This window comes from Triticum dicoccoides, chromosome 5B (genome assembly GCF_002162155.2).
Source record: "Triticum dicoccoides isolate Atlit2015 ecotype Zavitan chromosome 5B, WEW_v2.0, whole genome shotgun sequence".
In the NCBI taxonomy this organism is placed as follows: domain Eukaryota; kingdom Viridiplantae; phylum Streptophyta; class Magnoliopsida; order Poales; family Poaceae; genus Triticum; species Triticum dicoccoides.
The window spans coordinates 350,081,131-350,104,563 of NC_041389.1; the positions used below are offsets into that span (position 1 = coordinate 350,081,131).

Below are 23,433 nucleotides of genomic sequence, written 5' to 3' on the forward strand. Positions count from 1 at the left end.
TACATAAATATATAATAAGGAAAGCAGATCACATACCTTGTGACTCGTTCAGCCGCTCGTTCACCAGTGTGATATCGGCATCAATAACTCCAATCTGCCTCCTCAGTTCGGCAACTTCAACAGATTGTTCGGCTGCCGGATCCTTAGACACCTGTGCATAAATACATCGCAAACATTACTTTCAGAATATGATCCCCTGTTTGCCGCCTAAGGCGGACAACCAGAGTCTCAGGGGCTACTATCTATATGGAGCACACCTAGCGTGTGCGTCACAACCAAAAATTACGTATTTTTCATTACATACCTCAAAGCCTCTAAGCAGGCTCGTAAAGGCTTCATTCAACCCGCTTGTGGCGGACGGAGTTTTCTTGAGCACCATGCTCATTAATGAACGGTGCTCCTCCGAGAGATCAGCTTGCTCCAGAAGGCCCACCAGTGTGTCCGGCCGGACGCCGGATTGCGCCAGACCCTTTTTATCGCCCCCGTGGGAGCTGAACGCTCCAGGCTCAGGGCGGCTGAAGTATTAGCTTCTGGCTCCGGCAGGACTGGGCTCCTCCGTGACGACACCTCGGGGTCGCCCGCCTCATGAGGCGGAGAATTTGGTGGAGTCTCGCTCTCCATCATCTCCGGAAGGAGATCCCCCGAAGATGAACTCTGTCGAGAAGAGCTGCTAACCGGGCTCCAAAGAATAGATCTTGGTTATTGTTCTCGGAAAAGGAAGTAGTACCTTCGTATTTAAGATTAACTTACAGCTCGGTTGAGGGCTAGCCCGTTGGCGGGCATGGCGCGGTGAGGACGCCCTTCGGGGCAGGGCCCCCTGGCGAAGCTTTCCTCCCTTGCTTGACCACCTCCGTCTCCAAGTCTTCGGAGGCGGCCCTTTTCTTCCCGCGAGGGGAGGAGGCCTTAGATTCCCCTCCCCGATTATCCTCCTTTGGGGAGGTAGCAATTCCCCCGGTTTGGATGCGCAATATGTGAAGTTTTGCTTCTCTCTTCTTCCCTTCGTCTTTCCCCGAGGGCACTTTGCTTAGCACATGGTCAAGCATCTTGGCTATGGCAGGACTAGGCGAGCCTTCGGGAAGTGGCGTCGGACACCCGATTCTCTCCGCCTTGCTGCGCCATTCCTGGCCGTGGAGGATTTTCAGAATAATATTATGATAAATATAAACGAAGTGTTCGGTTTCTGGGTTACTTACTTGGGTATCTGGGCGATTGCAGCTCAGGCCCGCATCCTCGGTGGTGCCCGGACACTTTGCTTGTGGTCTGAAGAATAACTTACACATCCCTTCGAGCGTCAGGCTGAAGAAGTACAGAATAGTCTGCGGACCTTCTGGATTGAACTCCCACATCCGGAGAGGCCGGCGTTTGCACGGCAACATCCGTCGGATTAGCATTACCTGAATTATGCTGGCAAGGCTAATGTCCCTCTCAAGAAGCTCCCTGATACGGCTCTGTAGTGTGGGTACATCATTAGCAGGCCCCCAATCCCGTCCTATATTGGTCCATGACGCCAGTTCAGGAGGAGGACCCGAACGGAAGTCGGGGGCGGCCACCCACTTTGTGCCTCTGGGAGCCGTGACGTAAAACCACCTTCGCTGCAATAAATCAGACACCTCTGGGAAGGAGCCCTCTGGCCATGGAGCGTCAGCGTTCCTGCTTATTATTGCACCTCCGCACTCCGCGTGACGCCCTTCAATCATCTTCGACTTCACATTAAAGGCCTTGAGCCATAAGCCAAAGTGTGGAGTGACATGAAGAAAAGCTTTGCACACAATGATGAACGATGAAATATGGAGGATAGCGTCCGGATCTAGATCATGGAAATCTAGCCTGTAATAGAACATGAGCCTCTCACAAAGGGATCAAGGGTGAGGCCCAAGCCGCGGAGAAAGTGAGAAACAAATACGACGCACTCGTTGGGCTCGGGAGTAGGGATGACCTGCCCTAGAGCAGGAAGCCTGTGCTTGATGTCGGCGGTCAGATATCCGACCTCCCTAAGCTTTGCAATGTCCTCCTCTATGACCGAGGAGGCCACCCACCGGCCTTGGTTGGATCCGGACATGATGAAGGATCCGGGAGCTTGGGTTTGGGTTTCGGGTGTTAGAACTCGAGATGCGAAAAGGCGCAAGGGTGGTGGAAAAGAGGGATAGGCCTCGGCCCCTTTATAAAAGGGGAGAATATCAAGCGTCCTCAGCGTAACCGCTCGGGACTTGCCTAAAAACACGGAGTCCTGCCAACAGGCGTCATGGGGCTGCACGCCCCCATATTGATGGGAGATCCCGCAATAAGAGGAGCACGATCTCTGCTTGGACAGGATGTGCCAATAAAACCGCCTCGCAACGCGTATCGAGGCAGGCCAAGAAAAATCGGTTTCATATTGGATCAGATCACGGCGTAAGAGCACACCGTACAAAAATTGCCAGCAGATCATATTTATGAAGTGCTATGCTCTCTACAAAGGTGTGCGGAAATTATCTCGCAAAGCCAGACACAATCATCAATCTACTTTGGAGTATTCGGAGATGGAATCCGCCTTGCAATGCCGAAGACAAACTACGCGCCGGACTCATCGTCATTGAAGCCTGGTTCAGGGGCTACTGAGGGAGTCCTGGATTAGGGGGTATCCGGATAGCCGGACTATATACTTTGGCCGGACTGTTGGACTATGAAGATACAAGAGTCAAGACTTCGTCCCATGTCCGGACGGGACTCTCCTTTGCGTGGAAGACAAGCTTGGAGATTCGGATATTATGTTTCCTTCCTTGTAACCGACTCCATGTAAACCCTAGCCCTCTCCGGTGTCTATATAAACCGGAGAGTTTGGTCCGTATGAGGACGATCATAACATTCATAATCATCATAGGCTAGCTTCTAGGGTTTAGCCTCTACGATCTCATGGTATATCAACTCTTGTAACACTCATATCATCAATATCAATCAAGGAGGAAGTAGGGTTTTACCTCCATCGAGAGGGCCCGAACCTGGGTAAACATTGTGTCCCTTGCCTCTTGTTACCATTGGCCTTAGACGCACAGATCGGGACCCCCTACCCGAGATCCGCTGGTTTTGACACCGACAGAGACGGCTCCACGCGCAGAGATAGGGGGGCCTCGACCTTTTAGGTACGAAGAGGCATGGACCAGGCATGACCAATATGATGTTATGGTAGCAAAGGCATGGGCAGCGGCGGGTTCCGGAGGCCAAGGATTGGATGATGTTTGGCAACGGTTGGCCACTGTTTTGGGGAGTATGCAAAGATGGGCGAGAGAGGTTTTTGGGTCTATCCGAAGGGAAACTTCCAAGCTTAAGAAATAGCTAGCTGGTGCTAGAACCCGAGCCGCCCAAACTGGCCATCACCAGGAGACCAGGGAGATTGAGGATCAGCTACGTGAGACTTATGAGCGGGAGGAGATTATGTACAGATAGAGGTCTCGGGTGGATTGGCTTCAGGCTGGCGACCAAAATACGAAGTACTTCCAGGCCAGGGCTACTCATAGGAGGAGGAAAAATACGGTCAAAGCACTTCTAAAGGAAGATGGTTCTCACTCGTTTGTGAATGATGATATGCGTGAAGTTGCGGCATCTTTCTATGAGCAGTTGTTTTCCTCTGAGGGCTCGGCAGGAGCGCAGGAGGTGTTGAGCAATATTGCTCCAACGATTTCAGATGATATGAATGCTAAGCTCATTGCACAGTTTTCTGACCAGGAGATAAAAAAGGCACTGTTTCAGATGGGGCCAACCAATGCGCCCGGCCTGGACGGGTTGTCAGCTTTGTTCTATCAGCGCCACTGGGCGCTTGTCAAAGAGGACGTGTGTGCAGCGGCTAGAGACTTCCTGAATGGGGCGGCTTCTCCGGACTCTTTTAATGCCACAGTGATTGTCATGATTCCCAAAGTAAGTTTTCCGGAGTTAATGTCTCAGTTCAGGCCAAAAAGCCTATGTAATGTGCTTTATAAACTAGCAAAAAAGGTGATGGACAATAGATTGAAGATCATTTTGCCTTTTCTTATCTCTGAAGAGCAAAGCGCATTTTTCCTGGGACGACTCATTACGGATAATGTGCTTGTTGCTTATGAGTGTGTGCATGCGATCCGTACTAGGAAAAGGAGGAGAAGTCTGTGTGCGGTGAAACTAGATATGATGAAGGCTTATGATAGGGTTGAGTGGCCTTTCCTTGAGCAAATGAACAGGTTGGGGTTTGCTTCCCAATGGATTTCTATGATCATGAGATGTGTTACTACTGCTAGCTTCTTTGTTAAACTCAATGGTGGCCTCTCAAGGTGTTTCTTACCGTCCAGAGGGCTTCGACAGGGAGACCCACTCCCTCCCTATCTATTTTTGTTCTGTGTGGAAGGATTCTCGTCTTTGCTAAAAAAGGCTCAAAGTGACAATATCATGAAGGGGGTGTCGTTTGGGGGCACTGGCCCCCATATAACACATTTGTTATTTGCAGATGATAGCATTGTCTTTTTAGAAGGTACTGAGGATAGCATGTCGGCTCTCAGAGAGATGCTTGTGAAATATGAGGCTGCCTCAGGCCAAAGGGTAAATCTGAATAAGTCCTCCATTTTCTTTGGAAAGGGTTATTCTGGGGAGAATAAGACAATGTTGAAGCAAACAGTGGGAATTCAGTCAGAAGCTTTGAGTGAGAAGTACCTTGGACTACCAACACAGGTTGGGAGATCTAAGGATGGGACTTTTAAATACTTGACGGAAAGCTCGAAAGGAAATGTAGGGGGCCGGAAGGGCCAAGGTCTCTCCAAAAAGGCTAGGGAGGTTCTCATCAAATCGGGACCGCAAGCTATTCCTACTTTCACTATGAGTTGTTTTCACCTCGCAAAGAAGATGTGCCAAAACCTGACTTCTATTTCTACAAAATTCTGGTGGGGTGCAATGAATGGTGAAAGGAAAGTGCATTGGGTCTCGTGGGACAAGATGTGTGCTCCAAAGAGAGATGATGGTTTAGGGTTCAGGGACCCTGAAGCTTTTAACCAGGCTCTTCTAGCCAAGCAAGCCTGGAGAATTCTTTCTTATCCATCTTCTCTGGTTGCTAGAGTCCTTAAGGAAAGGTATTTTCTAGATAGCTCCATCCTTGCAACTACGTGCCCCTCAAATGCGTCATATACTTTCCGGAGTATTCTGCATGGTAGAGACTTGCTGCGGGAAGGGTTGGTTTGGAGGATTGGTGATGGTTCCCGGGTAAACATTCACCACAAAAATTGGATCCCGAGGAATGTATATATGCGACCACTGGGTCAACAATATATCCAAGGTGCCACAAAGGTTGTAGACCTGTTAAACTCGGAAGGGACGGCATGGAATCATGAGAGGATTGATGACATGTTCTCTGCTTCGGATTCCTTGGACATCAAGCAAATCGCTGTTGGGGGGTCGGGCGCGGAGGATTTTTTAGCGTGGAACTTCACAAAAAATGGCATCTTTAGCGTTTGTTCTGCCTTCCGCTTGCAGATGTCAATGAATAGGAGGAGGTCGGGACATCCCGATTCGTCTTATTCGGTTGATAAGCACAAAGCTTTCCTCGCGCTTTGGGATACTAATGTCCCTGGGAAGGTGAAAATTCACTTCTGACGATTGTTGCGTAATGGACTTGCCGTGGGCTCGGAGTTGCACCGTAGGCAGATCAAGGGTGGTGTTTTCTGCCCGTCCTGCGGTTGGGAGGAAACCATCCACCACAGGTTCTGGTCTTGCCCCCACTCTATGCTATTCTGGAAACTGCTGCAGACTAACTCGTGCCTCGAAGTGGCCATTCCGCCACGCTGGCTTGGGGCACACAAGGAGCTGGAAAGATGGCCGCTAGATTTGCTCACTGGAGCCAAGGATGAAGAGCGAGAGGTGGTTCTGCAAGCAGTCTATGGACTTTGGCTGGCCCGCAATGATACTCGCGAGGGGAAGAAGATCGCTCCAGCGCATGAAATAATGGAAACTGTGCTTCATCATGTGCGGGAATGGCGAGGCATTCATCAACCAAGGGTGCGGGAGCCTGCTGCCTAGACTAGGCGAAGGTGGGAGGTGCCGGAGGAGGGTTGGGTCAAGATCAACTCAGATGGTACTGTCTCAAAAAATGGTGGTAATGGTGGAGGTGGAGCAGTGATGAGGGATCACAATGGAGCTTTTATTGCTAGTCTCTGCTACCACTTCACACACATATCTGACCCTGAAACTACTGAGATCTTAGCTTGTAAGCAGGCTCTGCAGGTGGCGCTGGAATTGAACATCGAACGGGTACATGTCGAGCTTGACAACATGTTAGCTGTGCAAAGGATCACGCAGGAGCAACCGGACCTTTCGGTGTCCGATCTGTGGATCAGAGAGATCAAGCAGATGCTTGCCTCGCGTGTGGAGTTTAGAGTTTCTTGGGTTAGTAGATTTGCGGATGTCGCCGCGCATAAATTAGCAAGAGTAGGAGTTGAGGAGGGTTTACGTAATAGCTTGTTTGGTGTCCCCCTGGACTGTATCTTGGATGTAATTTCGGATCACATTCCGAGCGTTGGTTCTTAAATAAAGCGATGGCAATTTCCCTAAAAAAATAAATCTTCACCCAAATAACACTTGCAATAGTTTGGACAGTACAGTAGTTGTAGGGAGCTCCTATGTGACGCTAGCTGCGTCAAAATGCCGACGTTTCGCAAAAGCGTGGCCAAACCTGGGCCGGCCCATTTGCGAGATGCTAAAATGCGAAAAAAGAAAAATGCTGGCGCTGGGATTCGAACCGGCGACCTTGCGGTCCAGCCCTCATTATGCTTAGCCACTGCGGCCAACTAGCTCCAGTGCTAGATATAAGAAACAACAACCACATTGATAAAACTTAATGTTTGCTAAAAAATTCAAAAATTACAAATGAGAACATTTTTCAAAACTACGAACAAATTTGTAACAGAAAATTTTGAGAAACGAGAACAGAAAACTGAAATTCTGAACAACATTTGAAATTTTGAACAAATTTCGAAAAACACGAAATTTGAACATAATTTTCTTTGAATAAACAAACATAAATTCAGAACATTTTTTTAGAAAAATGAACAAAATTTAAAATTGTAAACTTTTTTCAGAACACAAACAAAATTTAAAACTGAGAACATTTCCTTCTGAAAATGTGAACATTTTTTTAAAAGTGCGAACAAATTATTGAAACTCCCAGCCTTTTTCTACATAATTTTCTTTGAAAATTTTGAACATTTTTCAAAACATGAACAAAACTCCAAGAACATTTTTTGAAGCGATGAACAAATTTCGAAATTCCAAAAATTTTGTAAACTGAGAACAAATTTTTATAAATGTAATTTTTTTTGGAATTTGGAACATCTTTTTGAATTGTAACCAAAAGTATGAAAACAGGAACATTTTTTGAAATTGTGAATTTTTTTTTGGCAATGTGAACATTATTTCAAAAATATGAACAAATTTTGACAACAAGATTTTTTTTCAAAATTCTGTAAAATATTTTAACTTAAAAAGAAAAGAAAACGAAATAATAGAAAAAGACTGAAGAAAACCCGAAAAAAACAGTAGAAGGAACAAAAGTTTTTTGGAAAATTCCATGAACTGGTTTTAAGTTTTGTCGCTGCTGTGTGTTTGTCTATGTTTCGCGTTGAACCTCGTCAAGCTGATCTAGTCAGTCGGGGTGGTTGGTGTGGTGTATACATGTATAGAAGGTACTGGGTTCAATCCCTAGCGCTAGCAGTTTTTTGCTGTTTTCTCGCGAAAAGGGAAACGACCGCAAATGGGCCGGCCCAGGATGAGCTGCGCCCTGTGCGAAAGCGCGGCAACTTGCCGCAATAAGCGGCGAATAGGAAATTCCGTAGTTGTAGGCTTGTAGGATTTTTTTTCGCTGAGAAATGGATACCAGTTGTAGGTGGGCCGTAGTGCTAACTATCCGGTCGATTAAGGTCTGGTCCAAAAACACCGGTGCTGAATGGGCCGAGGTTTGAAGTGGGTCAGGGCCGGCCGCACTAGCTCAGCAAAGCATTCTGAACGCGAGAAATCTCCATTTTCTCGTTGGCATTCCGTCGAGCACCGCCGGGGCTCCATGTCGTCCGTCGATCGCCTCGTCACGCTGGTGAGTTTCCTCCCCACCGCTAATGGCCGCATATGTTTCGCCTCTTCGCGACGCCTTGCGTACCTTCTGCGCTGAGAAACAGCGGGCGCGATTTTACCATTTTCGTGGATCGAGCTCTTATCTAGTTCAATTGGTGTTCGAATTTCAGTGCAATCGGTCATCCGGAAGGTTCATAAATTGAACCCGTGTATGGTTTCCCCCCACGATTCCTGACAGCTTGTGCGAATTTCGGTATCCGTATCAGTTCTATTGGTCAAATTTCGAGTACAGCATGCCACCATTTTGTTTTGTGAGCGCTCCAAAGGTGTTAGAGCAAATCAACGGTGTGGCAAATTACTTGATTTATACAACTTGCAAAACTGTACTCCTAGGGCACTGGGCACAATGTGCACTGTCACTATACATTCGATATGGGCACTGTGCTCTCAAAATATATGCTATGCCACTATTCACATGTCTCCAATACAATTACAAGGACGTAGTCCTATTGTACTATCTCTGCTTAGTGGGCTTTGGTCAAACTTGGATATGTTCTTCATTGATCACTCATCTCTTTTGGAAGTTGAATAGCTTGATTGAGAGCCCGAATAGGAAAGCAAAGAGAAGAGCGAATGAGACGACCACCACAGAGACCACCCACAAGAAGTCATGATGGTACCCAAAATAGCTTTCTACAAAATCGGATACCCGCATGCCATTATCAAACTTTTCGGTTACGTCTCCAAACTGTGAAGTGACCAGACCATTCAGTGTCCATGCAATAGGGCTGAGCCAGTAGTACCATCTCCACCATATGGGGATTCTCTGTAGAGGAAAGTAGCCAGTTCACATAATATTACTTTTTGAATAAGAGCTTGCATAATATTAGTAAAAGAAGGAGCAAAATTTGGTTATTGGTTATAGAGGTGGAAGAATAGGAAGTTAAAACACTGAGAGCAAATAGTATACTTACAGTTCTTGGTGTAATAAATCCTGAGAAAAGGTTCCAGAGAGCATAGAATGCCGTGGAAGCAACAGAGGCAACGTTGTAGTTTGGAGTCAGGCCCACCGACATCATTCCGTAAAATGTGAAATAAGCTAGAGTGAAGTACATGAAGAACAGGTACCAAAAGAATTTGACAGCTGTCCACTCGAACCCAATCATAGCATATACTAGCACACCATATATTAAGGACTGGACAAAGATGTATGGAAGTTCAATTGCAACCTGCAAAGGGAAGGATGTTAGGGCTCTTATTGTTTTACCATTGCTTTCCACATAGGGGATTTGTTTTAACTATCTGTACCATCTTTTCTGGCTGTAATTCGATATTATCTGAAACCTTTTATGAAGCCTCGTTTGCATCTGTTTATTATGCTTTATATGAGAATATGATGCCATCTGTTTGTTGAGCTCCCTAGTCCTGTTTTTACTTGGCATATAAAATAACTACAGATGAAAGTTAATGCAAACTAATTTTACCTGTCCCAATGCATATGGCAAAGGTGAGTACATGTGCGCCGCTCTTTCCCTGTAAAAGACCGTGCGCTCAACAGCCACAACTGGCTGAACTGAGGCAGAGTTCTGCACCCCCATGAACAAAACTGAGGAATACATGGAACCCATGGCATTGAACAAGTCCTGTTGATTGTGTCTGCAAGAGTAAAATGTTTCTAGTGAATTTTGAAGGTAAGAACCATATGTAATCTCCTCAACAAATACCATGTATTATTTTGTACTTTCTTTTATTACATATTTCTTGTATTACATATTATCTTACCTTTTTTTGCCAATGCCCCAGAACATTGTCCCAAACAACAGTGCAATCACTGTAGTATAGAAGTACTTGACAGCTGTATATGGAGGGTTTCTCCAGTATGACAGGCTTTGCTTCCACAGGCAAGCAAAACACTGTGTGAGGAAAGTTTGTGAGTATTGGGTTGGAAAGGATAGGTCGCTTGAACCTTCAGGAGGTGTGCTTAGCTCCTTTATTAGATTTTTGTTCCTCCTGAAATGCAACAAAACCGACAATATTAGTGCACATTTAAGACACTATTCAGTTGCAGAAGATTAAACTGAATACCAGTATGATACTAGTGTTGTCATGCTCTTAAAATGGGCCATATATGATTTCAATGTTGTTTGTAATGCATATTTGTCTGAAAATATTCTGGTGTTTTGTAGTTTAGAGATCTCCCTCTTAAATACTAGTTTAAACTTTAAACATGCTGAAGAAAATATTGATTTTTGCTCTTTGTTTCGAGATATAAGATTTCATAGCTTAAATCAATATTTTTCAGTCTTTCATTCATTAGTTATTAAATCATGAAGTAATGCAACCAGAAGCCTACCGATATAGTTCAGAATTCTTGTATACTTGACTGAAGTTAATCCCAGTCATCTGTTCTTGTGTTGCACTAGTCACTTCCAGCATCCATGTTGAAGGATTGTAACCGTCTTTAATCTTTCTGACATCTTCAATAGCCTGTGTAGAACCAAAGGAAAACAATTCAGTAACATTTTTGTTAGGTGCGAGGCTGCATATATAAACATGCACTAATTTATGTTCTCTTCCGTCACCTCAAAATATCTGATCAGTTCACATGAGTGCCGGCCTAGTGGACCTACATAAATCTCTTCACCTCCTCGTTTCATCAGGAAGAGCTACAAAGACACACAGGATCATCAGGTATTAAAAGCGTTGATAAACAGTATGAATTGTCTGTGTGTTGCTTTACTGTTTTTTTTCTTTACTACATGTAGGCACTGCATTTAGTACCTCATCAAAAGACTCAAATATGTCGATGCTTGGTTGATGAATGGTGCAAACAACTGTCCGTCCTGTATCTACAGTATTCCTTATTGCCCTCATGACAATGGCTGCTGCCCGTGCATCAAGTCCAGATGTTGGTTCGTCCATGAAAATGATGGAAGGGTTAGCAACCAGCTCCACTGCTATTGTTAGCCTTTTCCTTTGCTCAGTCGACAATCCACTCACACCAGGTAATCCAACCAATGCATCTCTTAAGGGGGAGAGTTCCACCAATTCCATGACCTCATCAATGAACATCTGCAGACCAGGTTTCATGTGTTAGAGCAGTCAGCAGGTATTGTCGCCCTTGCCAAGATATGACTAGTACATAAATGTGATCAACAGTCACGTCAAAATATCTGTCTGAATCATTTTGGTGAATCTGAATTCTACAGTTATCGATTTTATATTTTATATCTCACAACATTTAAGATCAGTTGCCAATTTGTTTTACGGAACATAATCAGTTGCAATATTAGTTTTCTCACTTAATCATGTTTCATACAGTTTTGTAATAAATATATATACTCGTATACTATGAAAACATTCAAAAAAATCAAATTGTTCTTTGCAAACCTTTCTTGTCGAGGAATCAACATTGGCAGGTAATCGGAGCCATGAAGAGAATGCAAGAGACTCATAGACGGTCACATTTGGTGAATGAATGTCGTTCTGCTCACAGTATCCTGATACACGAGCAAAAGTTTCTTGCTTCTTTGGATAACCAGAGATTGTAATGTTGCCCTCTATGTATCCACTGGTCTTCCGTCCAGCCAACACATCCATCAGTGTTGTCTTACCGGCACCACTGACACCCATAAGAGCTGTAAGCACTCCTGGCCTAAATGAACCACTGATACCCTTCAGTAGTTCCAACCGACTCTCTGCCACACCTTGTGCTTTGATTTCCTACATTTTTTGTTGGATAAAGGAGTTACGCATGATATTTTCACTCATTTATGTTCCATATATTGTACGTATCTGTACTTTATAGAATTTTCAAAAAGAAAATACCTGTGGCATGTCTACACTGTATTTTATATCATCGAATGTGATGGAGAGAGGCACAAAAGGGAGGACCATTCCTTTCTTGCCTGGACTAGAATTCACTGTTGCATGATTGGAAGTTGATTCATCATTGCTCCCATCCTCAGTATCTGGTAGACATATGCAAGTGGTAATTTTAAATTATACCTCAACTATCAGGCTAGGAAGTCAAATTTATTGAGCTTTGCCACTTGGCCATTATGTTATATCTTCTTCAAATTGATGAATATGGAATCGGTAAGTACCTCTAGATGCTATTGTACTGTTGTTAACCCGTCCTCTCGATGATGCTTCTAAAACTTCACCAGTGAGATTAGCTTGTTTTATCTTCAATGTTTCTTCAGATACTGTTGGCTGGTTGCTGTCAAATGCTGCACATAGGAGAATGTATGAGATTAGAATTTACAGCATTGTTTTTTGAAATTGCAAAATTAGCTACCTATTTGCATTCTAAATACAAGTTATTTCTGACTCACGGTCGAGGAATGTGAGGCAGACGGTATAGAGGATATTAAATAGTAGCACATATCCGAGCAAGGCACCAGCACCAATCCAGTACCACTTCGTATCAGGAAAGACCCCTCGAGATTTCAGAACTAGGTTTCCAAGTGGTTCCTTGAAACCGGGGATTGTCTGTAGTATAGCAGTAACAATATGCTTTAGCCAGACATATTCAGAAAGATGATTGTTTATCCTTTTTCACAAAAGTCTATTTACCTTGTTCCAGCTGTGACCTAGGAACTCATTCACCGATAGTGCATTTTGTGCGTACATCAGGGGTGATATCCAGTACCCCCATATCCACCATTTCTTTACATTCTCTGTTAAATCAAAGGAATGATTTAATCTATGATTCACAGATACCACATCCAATGAGGAAAAAGTAACTGAACTGAGGAAATTTAGTCCAGGTGTTCTTAGGTGGACACTTCAAAATCAGTTTTGGACTTCAGCTTAGCTACTTTTGCATACCTCTTGCCAGGACGAATCCACCAGTGAGCATAAAAATTAGTATGCAGAAGGAACCGAGGGTGCTTGAAACAACCTGATGCCTTGCAAGACCAGCAATGAAGCGAAAGAGTCCAGACGATGCCTCATTCATTAAAAAGAGCAGCAGGAACTGCCTAAAAAATCTGTAGCATTGCATTGTTTTCATTAGCTTCTGCAATACATTAAAAAAGATCATGTATGTTAGAGTTCCACCCTTACCTCTGTACGTTGGGATCAAATCCAATGCCATAGTATGTTATGCCGACCCAAATTGTTACATTGAGCAAGGAGAGAGGGGTCTTAATGAGCCATGACGGCAACGTGTATGTCCATGCTGGAAAGAAGAGAAGATTCCGTTGCTTGAAAAAAACAGGGAGCTTTGCAATAGTTAGACCTACTTCTGCTAAACCATTGAACATGATCATCAAAATCCCAAAGAAGAGAGCACCCATGTATATCCCTCCATCTGTCACCGAGTCATGATGCATATTGATGCGCAGAAAGACAGTCATTGCGATGATCGCCATGAGTGTCAACTGAAGAATAAAGAGAAATAATAAGAAAATGTATGTTATGTTCTTGTATACTTTTCTAGGAATAACAACGAAATCAGGTATTGTTGAACTTTTTGTAGATTTTGCCTTTTAGAATCATCACCTGAGTGGCCTTGAATATATACACAAAGGAGTTTCTTTTCATGAGCAGTATCTCTCTGTTGATATTAGCTTTGAGTAGTTCCTTCATGCTGGCACCGTATTGTGAAGTTTTCAGAGCTGCAGGATGACTTCCATTCTTGTCAAACGGCACTGCTAACTCACTCTTTATAGCTTGACCAACGTGGAAAGCTTGAAATGCCTCCGCAAACTCCTTAACAGGAACATATCGGTATGTCTCATCACTGTTCATCCAGTATTGTCCTTGATCTTTTCTTGATGTAACCTATCAAATTTCCAGTTATAGTCAGTCACACTTAAACATCGTAGCCAATTATGATCCTGGTATTAAGAAACTCCCAAGTTATTTGGGGGTGAAAAAAATTCCCAACTTATGACAGAGTTTTCTACAACTATCAATTTGCAGCTTGCCATATTTTGCCCAAGAACTTTGTGTAATATTAAAATATGTGGCTCCATTCATTCCACGTGTGAGCACACTTTGCATTTTGTGAAATTTCCTAGAAATGTAACATTTTTTATTTTGAAGGTATTTCGCAATAATGCATTTTTAAAATAAATCCATAATTAGAGAAAGCTTCATATAAACTTTGATGACACTCACTTCTTGCAAGAAGTCAGCTACGCCTTTTCGCTCAGGACATTTGAATCCCATTGATTGAAAGAACTCGAGCACATGTTCTCGAGGGCCATTGTAGACAACCTGACCGTCTGAGAGGAGAATTATATCATCAAACAATTCATATGTCTCTGGTGCAGGTTGTAGCAAGGCAATGACTGCTGTTCCACCAATAATGTGGATTGTTTGTCGGATGGAGTTCACAATCTGGAAGGTTGTTGAGCTGTCAAGTCCAGTTGATATCTCATCCATGAAAAGGGCTCGTCCTGGTGTGACAAGCATCTCAGCTGCACAACCATGTCAGAGAATGGATGAGTTGGATTGTGTAGAAGTATGAAGTAATTTAGTTCCGTAATAACACATAAGCATCTGGTAGGTTTCTTACTCATAGGCTATATTTACCTGTAGTTACTCTCTTTTTTTGCCCTCCTGATATGCCTCTCAACATATTATTGCCTACCAGTGTATCGGCACAGATATCCAACCCCAAGACCTTCCATAATTAAAAAAAATCAAAGAATTAGTAATGTAGTCACTTTTTAATTTTCTAGAACTTTCTGTGAACTTAAAGAAAGGGACATGAAGAAAGGAACTTGGTAGCATTCCTGTTATAACTGTGTAATTCTATGTTAACTACAACTGAGCTATAAAATAAGTAGCTGATTCGCATGCACCTTCAGAATGTGATTTGTGACCACCTCGGCTTTCTGCTCTCCTGTCGCAGCAGCCTAGATAAGAAAAAGCAAAGATTGATATGCAGTAAACTTTCTATTGAAACGTCCTCAAGTCCCAACCGCTGAATGCGGTGAACTATGATTTAAAATGTAACGACTGTAGTACCTTCAAGTAGATATCTGTTTCTGGATCTGGTTTGATATTTTCTTCCTTTTCTCTCCTCGATAGCTCCATTAGCAGGTCTGATCATTTCGTACGAAATTCAGGTTACTCAATGCAATATGCTACCATGATGAGTTTTGAGGTCTCCATTTTTCTTGTTCTTACCGTAACGGTGACCAATTCCTTGACATTTTGCAGAGAAGTTGACCGTCTCACGGACAGTCAGTTCTGCCATATGCAGATCATGTTGGCTAACATAAGCTGCCGATCTCCGTGGCACAAACTCATCCATGGTATGGCCATTGTAAATTATGTCCCCTGACATCTTTTGTGATTGCAATGTTTTTTTCATGTCAGTACTAGCAAGTTACAATCATGGTGCACCAAGAACAAATGAAGTACCATGATGAAGAAGAGAAACACCAAAAGAAAAAATGACGCACCTTAAGACTCGAAGGCAGGGTTCCGGCCAAGGCCAAAAGCAGTGAGGTTTTTCCCGCGCCAGGGGGGCCCAAAAGCAAGGTCATCCTAAATATGGAGGGGATAAGGTACAATTCAATGGAGATGGTTTGCCAAGTGAGAGCATGCCTAGAAGTTACCTGTGAGGCTTGATGATTCCACTGACATTGTGAAGGATTGATATTTTCTGCTTCCTGTTTGGTGTTAGGTGGAGAGCATTTGCCAAGCCCTGTTTGAAGACGATTGCCACCATGTAAGTATACATATTATGCAAGTACAAAAATTAAGGTTAATGAATGCAGTAGGAGTCCTGCATGTTTGTAACTCCTAACACTGAAGCTGCATAATATATAGACTATTACGCTGGATTTGCAGTTATCCTAACGTTCGGAGCTTCAGTGAGCAAACTTGACTTTTTATCCGAGGCAGTTTCCTTACTGACTCCGAATGGAGAATAATGTTTTTTGTTTTTCAAAATCTTTAGGATTGGTGTGTTAGCACGGGATCAAAATGTCGCGGCAGTTACGCACATCACTGCTTAACATGGCCTGTGGATTTGTACAGCTAGCTCCTCTTATGCTTCCGACTTTGTTTGCTTCTGCTTGGAACAAGAAATATTTGTGAGGAACGTGTGTCAGCTGTCAGTGCCATCGCAAAGATGAGTAAAATATCATCCAGTGGAAGGATGATGACATGCGAGGCCTAGTGCCACTTGACACTTGTTGTTGACACCTTGTGGTATATATTACCAGCTCAGTGACCTTTTTGGTGGTAATATTGCTCTTGTTTAATTGACGTTTACCAGATTAGAAAGAGATGGGGGAGAGAAAATGGGTAGCCAAGTCTGCCAATCTTTATCGGAAACCAGTCAGCATCAGTCTGTTGTGTTTTCTCTCCTAGCCACAGTTTTCGCTGTTGGTCGTGCACTCAATCTATTTCTGTTAACTCTCACCGCAGGCTCGACAGTCAACGTGTAGAAAGAAAAATGAAGTGTAAGAGTACTTCCTTGTGGAAGTTCTTGGGACGTACCTCGAGTACATTGGCGTAGGTGTTGAGGATGGTGGGCAGGCCCCTGCTCCCCACGTACGCCTCCGCCTCCACGTTGAGGTTGTCGTACCTCACCTCGATCGTCGGCAGCTGGATCCCCACTCTGCATCATCAGCACGCAACCAATGTCAGGAGCTACCCTGGCCGTCGCCTCGCCGGGAGGGGAGAAATAGCTCAAGCCAGGCGAGTAGGGAGGCGTACCGGTCGACGCGGTCCTTGAACTTGGAGAGGAAGCGCTCGTGGTCGTCGCCGACCCAGGCGATGCGCTGCAGCAGCGCGTGCTTCTCCTGCGCGCCCAGCTTCTCCACGTTCACCTCCTTGAGCTCCCCCTCCGGCATGGCCAGCACCGCCGTGCGCGCGCGGTCGTAGGTGGGCAGCTTCTCCAGCGCCGCCCATCGCAGCGCCTCCTCGTCGTCCTCGTCCCGCGACGACCGCGAGAACAGGTCGTCCCCGCCGCGCGACCACACCGAGCTCTCCCGACGCAGGCTGCGCCCGAACGCGTGTATCTCTCCGGCGTCGTCCATCCTCTGCCTATTATCCCTCCCGCCCGCCGCCGGCGGCAACAAGGCGGAGGAAAGAGGAAGCCGACAGGGGAGAGTGGCCCGCCGCTGCTGTCCCCCTCGTGCGTGCTTTGCTTTCTTCCTTGGCCGTTGGCCCTGCAGATGAGGAGATGCGGATGAGAAAGAGATTGGCACTTATATAGAGTGGTGGAGCCGAGGTAGGAGAAGCAGCTAACGTACCCCGTGACGTCGCACGATCTGTCTATGGGCTAACGTCAGGGACTTGTGGGGGCGAATTCGTTTTGTGCGGGCTGCGAACTCGTGGACAACTTTTGCATCATCTGTGCTGGGTTAAATGTGGAGATAGATAGACTCCCGTGCTGCTACGAAACTAGCTGCCGCGTATAGATAGATAACCCTTCTAACAAATTGAGCTGGATACTACGTACATATGCACCCCGAAAATCAGCAAGCGTGAAGGGGAGGAAGAACGGTTTGACATGAGAAACAAGCTGGCACAGCCGCCAAATCTTTGTAGAAAAACTTGTACTATGTGACGAGAGCATGGAATTCTGCATAGAATGTATTCATACGCCACGCTGACACATTTTGCACATGCATGATTGGTTGGTATATATGCGGTGCACGTGTTTTTTCTTTGTTTGTTGCTCGCTTCCTAGTATTATTTCTTTCCATTTTTTGTGGGGGGGCGTACAAAGTGGCAGATTTGATCTCAAAAAAGAAAATAATTGATATCAATTATTGAAGGCTCTGATTTGATCCGTGCACCCCCCACGCTGGAGGGGAGCGCTGTCCAATGCCATCCTACGTAGCATCATCGACTTCATTATTGGATCAAATAGTGCAACGTATGTATGTACATATGTATGCATATATTTTCATGGCGGCTATTCTCTTTCTTTTTGAGTTATACTGGCGGCTACTCAGGCAGTGCCAAAAGGGCAGTTGGCCATGAACGAACATCACGTGAAAACGCCACGTCGTTTTGTGCTTTTGCATCAAAAGAAAGAGATACCACTACCAGTGCACTGTCAGAGTGCCAGTGGGGCACTTAAACTTTCTTTTCACAGCACTAAATGAGGCTTTACTTTATACACGGCCGTCGTTTTCGCGCTTGACCCCGGCTGCGCGGTCCTGGGATTCTTGATCATCGGTCTCTTTTTTCCCCTAGAATATACAAGCCGGGCGGACATGACCCATCTCCATACTCCCTCCGTCCTTAAAAAAAATGTACTTCTAATTTTATCGAAGGGTTAAACTATCTCAAAGTTTGGCCGAGTTTGCGCAAAAATATGTCAATGTTTGTGAAACCAAATAGGTATATGACGAAAATATATTTTATCATGAAGCTAATGCTACTAATTCGATGGCATACTGTATAAATACGGTTAAATATAAAAAAGTTTACTTTCCAACAAAGTTGTAAGTACACTATTTAAAGGACGGAGGGAGTATGCATTATTGCTGCATATCTCCATATGTACCTCTTATACATTTTGGAAAATAATGAAGCTCCAGTTAAAACATTTGGAACACGGTTACGTGATGGTTCCGTTAAAACCTCTCGTAGTGAGGTATCGAAATAAGTACTCCCTTCGTTTCTTTTTAGTCCGCATATAAAATTTGTCTAACGTCAAGCTTCATTAAGTTTTAACGACTTTATTGGAAAAAAATATCAACAATCACGATATAAAAATAATATCATTGGATGCATCATGAAACTAACTTTCATACTATATAACTTTAGTATTGAAGATGTTGATAATTTTTTGTATAAATTTGGTCAAACTTTGTATATTTTGACTTCAATCAAATCTTATACGTGGAACAAAAAAGAAATGAAGAGAGTATTATGCATGTCAACTCGGCCATTTCGCTAAGATGACATACAATTAAATGAAAAAAAAAAGAGTTTCATATTATATAATATGATACCGTGATATGATAAAATACTACTAACTTAAAATATTAGCCTAAGCGTGTCATACGTGCATGCGTATGTATGTATCCACTAACAAGGGACGCGCCGAAATCAATTATGTGATAAATCATGGGGGGTCGCCATGCTTGGCTGATGAGCTAACCATCGTAGTGAAGTTTGGATTGCAATTTTTATAAAACTAGATGGTATCTTGTGTTGTATGCGAGCGTATATGTTTGTACAGTGTTGTTAAAAAGAAGGATGGTATCCCGTGCATGGTAATTGGTTGCAATATATTTCAATGATATTTAGAAATTAATTTTTTGGATTAATAATATGAAAATGAAAACTGAAAATACATATCATTTGTTGTGTTCATTATTCTTGCAAAATATTAACTGAACATAAGTAGCATAATAAAATAAAAAGGCTAAGCATTTTGCCCTGCATTGTTGCATGCTGATGTATTGCCTTTTCCTATACATGTTTATATATTGAAGGGCTTTTTTTGCAGGTGCTTATATATTGAAGTTTACATGATTGCATGTTGAAAGGAATATGTTAGTGTGGATCATCTATTTAGTTATACAAGATTTACGGGATTAGATGACAGATGCATGAAGCATGATACAAAAATACAGAAAATAAAAAATGAAGCCGAAAAAGAGAAAATGAATGAAAAATGAAATAAATAAATAAATATCAGTGCTTTGTGCGCATCATTGTCGTTGGATTTGTGGGGAGATATAACTATGCATGTCTGGCTGCTAACAACCTATGATTACCATATATTTTTGTGGCCAACTAAGGTGGACACTTCCATTACCTTTTTTTTTTGCGAATCTGATTCTTTTCTTTACTTAATTGCGCATCATATCGCGTAGCGAGCAACATACGCTAGTGGTGGCATGTTGCCATCATGCTGTTAAAGTGTTATACGCATCTCTGCACCTCCGTTTTTCAACCACCGTTGTGTTAGTAATATACTTGGGACCCAACAAAGCTTGTTATATATGTCCATCTCACCTGTTTCTCACTTTCTCGGACGCATCCAAAAAGCTCCCGAGTCATTGATGTGGAGTGTAGGTAATAAACAACACGCCAATATACAGGTACAATCAGAGTGCGAAGTTCCTGACGACGGGGACATTGGAGGACTTTACTTCAAATGATTCAAGAATGATATTTCTAAGTTTCAATTTTTTTTTGAAAAATCTGTGAAAACGTATACGTATTCACGATAAATCTGTAAATTTTCATGCAAAAATATAATGTTTTGCAAGCTGCATAAAAATCATGTATGAAAGTATATTGTTATGAAAATTTCCTTGAACGTGTTATATATGTATTTGTGTATATACAATTTTTTGGTTTTTTTTTGCAACATGGAGATATGTTTTGTTTTATGTCCTCCACTGGCACACCGTCCTCAGTTTGCACTTTTCGGGTAAAACCACTACTACATTTGGCCCGAACCGTCTGAGATGTAGTCATCGTACGTGATCGTCTAAACGTGCATGTATAATGTGTGGTACACATAACTTCTTTAAACATCTTTCAAAGTGTCCTGGCAAGCAAGTTTAACTAGACAAAATAGAATAATTGTAGAATAGTTAACCGAGTTAATTAACTGTCTTGGCCTAACAAACTTGTATAATAACCTTTGCCACCGCTACAACTATACTAAGTTTTTAGGTAAGAAAGTTTCAAAAAAAAGTTTTTAGATAAGAAAAAGCTGTGAGCTATCTAGGTGCACACGTAAGTGGGCCAAAATCTTTTTGTTATTTCGGTTTAAACATTGAGTTTCTTCTATTTTATTCTTGCTCAGGGCTGTCTTTAGGAATTTGGGGCCCTACAGGACATGGATAATAGGGCCCTAAAATTTAAAAAAAATCCTTATAAAGATATGAGATACGTTGCCATGTCCAATACTTATTCTTGTCTTGTTGGTGCTTTTCATGACCAACGAGATTGAAGGTACATAATGAAATTTTTGTATACAATGCAGCGAGAAGCATGTGGCACAGAATTCAAGACCTTGCTGTGACATGGATAATAGGGCCGCATTTTTATAAAAAATACCCTTATATATAACAAAATAGGACATTATAAACAAAAGAGATTACTTAAATGGGATAATCTCGAAATCACTAGTTAAGGGATACCCCTTGCAAAGGTCACTTCACTTTTTTTTCGAAAAGGGGGGCTCCCCGGCCTCTGCAATGACAAGTGACGCATTGCATGTGTGCGACTTGTCGCTACCTGAGAATTTTTCCCTTTTTCGTAGACTTGTCGCAACAAAAGAAATTCTCGAAATCACTAGTTAAGAGTTACCCCTTCCAAAGGTCACTTCACCTTCTTAGCCGATGACAAGTGAAGCATTGCATTTATGTGACTTGTCGCAACCTGAGAATTTTTCCCTTTTTTGTAGATTTGTATATTCAAAATGTTTTATCTCTTGAAGCATGCATCCAAATCGCGAACTGTTTTCATCGTTGGAATACTTAATAGGTTTGGACAAAGTTTTTTTTCACAAAAAACAGCGAATCAGAAAAAACTGAAGAAAAAAATACAATACAAAAAGAAGAAGAAAGGGAAACAAAAAATAAATGACAAAAAATGGGGCCGGAAGCATGGATTTTGCCCTTTCCGAGAAGCACATCGCACAAGCAACTCTATGCATCCACGAGAATCCACACACATTTTGTAATTCTGCACATTTTCGAAAAACATGAAATATGTTTTAACATTTTTTAAAAACAAATGTGGCATTTCAAAATTGTGAAAAAATTATTGAAAATTGTGGTATTTCAAAATTTCGAAAATGCCATAAATTTTTTAGATTATTTTTTGAAAACCTGAACTAATTTTCTAATTTTTAACATCTTTTTAAAAACATGAACAATTTTTTAAAACATGAAAAGAAATTGAAAATTATTTGAAAACAAGAACAATTTTTGAAAAATCTAACACCAAACATTTTTGTTTTTGAACAAATTTAAAACATGAACATTTTTTGTAATTAAGAAAAGATGCTAACATTTTCAAATTTTTGTACAAAATTTGAAAACGTGAACATTTTTTAAATTTAAAAAATAATGAAAACACCAGTTTTTTTGAAAATGCAAACAAAATTTAAATTTGGATATTTTATGGAAATGTAAACAATTCAAGAATGTGAACAAAATTTGTATTTTTTCATTATTTTTTGAAAAAAGTATATTCTAAAAATTTCAAACTTTTTTAGGAAAATCCTTTTAAAAATTTAATTTTTTGAAAATAAAAAAGTAAAGAAAGGAAAAACAAAAGGAAAGAAATAGAAACAGTTAAAAACAAAAAGAAAAAAGAAAAAAAAACTGGTTCAGGGAACCTTCTAGAAGGTGCCCAAAACTGGTAAAATTGACAGGAACCTGCTAGATGGTTCCTAAACCCGAACTAACAGATCGGGTAACTGGATCGGCCGAGTGCACTTCATTCTTAGAGCAAGTACAATAGAGCTGAGTCAGCTGGCTATAAAAAATAAATTAGTATATTCTTGCTTAGTTGGAGGAGAGAGAAGAGGAGAGAGAAGGTAAGCAGGCTCTTGGTGAAGAGCCAGCTCTAGCACGTACTCCTAGGCACTTTGTGAGAGTGAAATGTGAGCCATATAATAAAAAAGTAGTACACTCTTCAAATCAACTATTATACATATTGGCTATAAGATGGGCTATAGGTGACATGGCAGTGGCTTATAGCCAGCAGTTGGCTATACTATTAACCATGCTTTTATGTGTTTGGTCCACATTTCGATGCAACATGCGTCATACAGGGATTTCCGCATTCGTAAACCGGGAGACAAAAGGCTCGAGCCGACAAAGCACACGAGACCTAAATGGAAAGCTCCAGCCGACCAGGCTGAGAAGTCACCAAAACAGGATCCCGCTGCACCATAAATGGACCTATGCGAGATATTTGGCCCAACTTGAGGGCCTGAGTTGCAAAACCGGGAGATAAAAGACTCGAGCCGACAAGGCACATGAGGCCCAAATGGAAAGCTCCAGCCGACTAGGCCAACAAGGCCCCAAAACAGCCCCCCGCTGCACCATAAATAGACCTATGCAAGAAATTCGGCCCAACTTGGGCCCCTGTGTGAGGGCACATCTCGGAGAGGCCTATCAATGGCCCTGTTCGAGCGACATCACCTGGTTGGCTTCCTCCAACCGATGCAGAAGCGAAGCTAAACATTGATGGAGGCGTGTCCAGATCAGGTAGAAGGGGTGCAGCAGCTGTGGTCTGTCGTGACAGGGCGGGAGCTTTTCTTGGAGCCTCAGCCAGAGTTTTTGAGGGTCTCACGGATCCGCCCTCGCTGGAAGCACAATCATGCAATGAAGCCCTTGCTTTGGCGATGGATCTCAACCTCAACTCTATATGCGTGGCCTCGGATTGTGCTGTTGTTATTTCCATGATAGGCTC

The 23,433-nt window shown here is 42.7% G+C and overlaps 1 protein-coding gene across 1 annotated transcript; it reads right to left on the reverse strand.

Annotated features, from left to right (window-relative positions):
• Positions 1-8,398: 8,398 nt before the first annotated feature.
• On the reverse strand, positions 8,399-17,198 carry LOC119308858 (ABC transporter G family member 53). Its single transcript, XM_037585024.1, has 24 exons — positions 16,741-17,198; positions 16,522-16,642; positions 15,633-15,721; positions 15,477-15,561; positions 15,199-15,358; positions 15,037-15,113; positions 14,871-14,924; positions 14,599-14,689; positions 14,182-14,483; positions 13,561-13,842; positions 13,123-13,439; positions 12,886-13,046; positions 12,631-12,734; positions 12,390-12,546; positions 12,159-12,284; positions 11,881-12,023; positions 11,443-11,775; positions 10,834-11,124; positions 10,635-10,718; positions 10,406-10,539; positions 9,835-10,062; positions 9,537-9,708; positions 9,027-9,281; positions 8,399-8,878 (listed from the first exon to the last, which is right to left on the reverse strand). Exons 1-24 carry the CDS (start codon positions 17,061-17,063, stop codon positions 8,621-8,623), a joined length of 4,347 nt encoding a protein of 1,448 aa, XP_037440921.1. The 5' UTR covers positions 17,064-17,198; the 3' UTR covers positions 8,399-8,620.
• Positions 17,199-23,433: the final 6,235 nt, after the last annotated feature.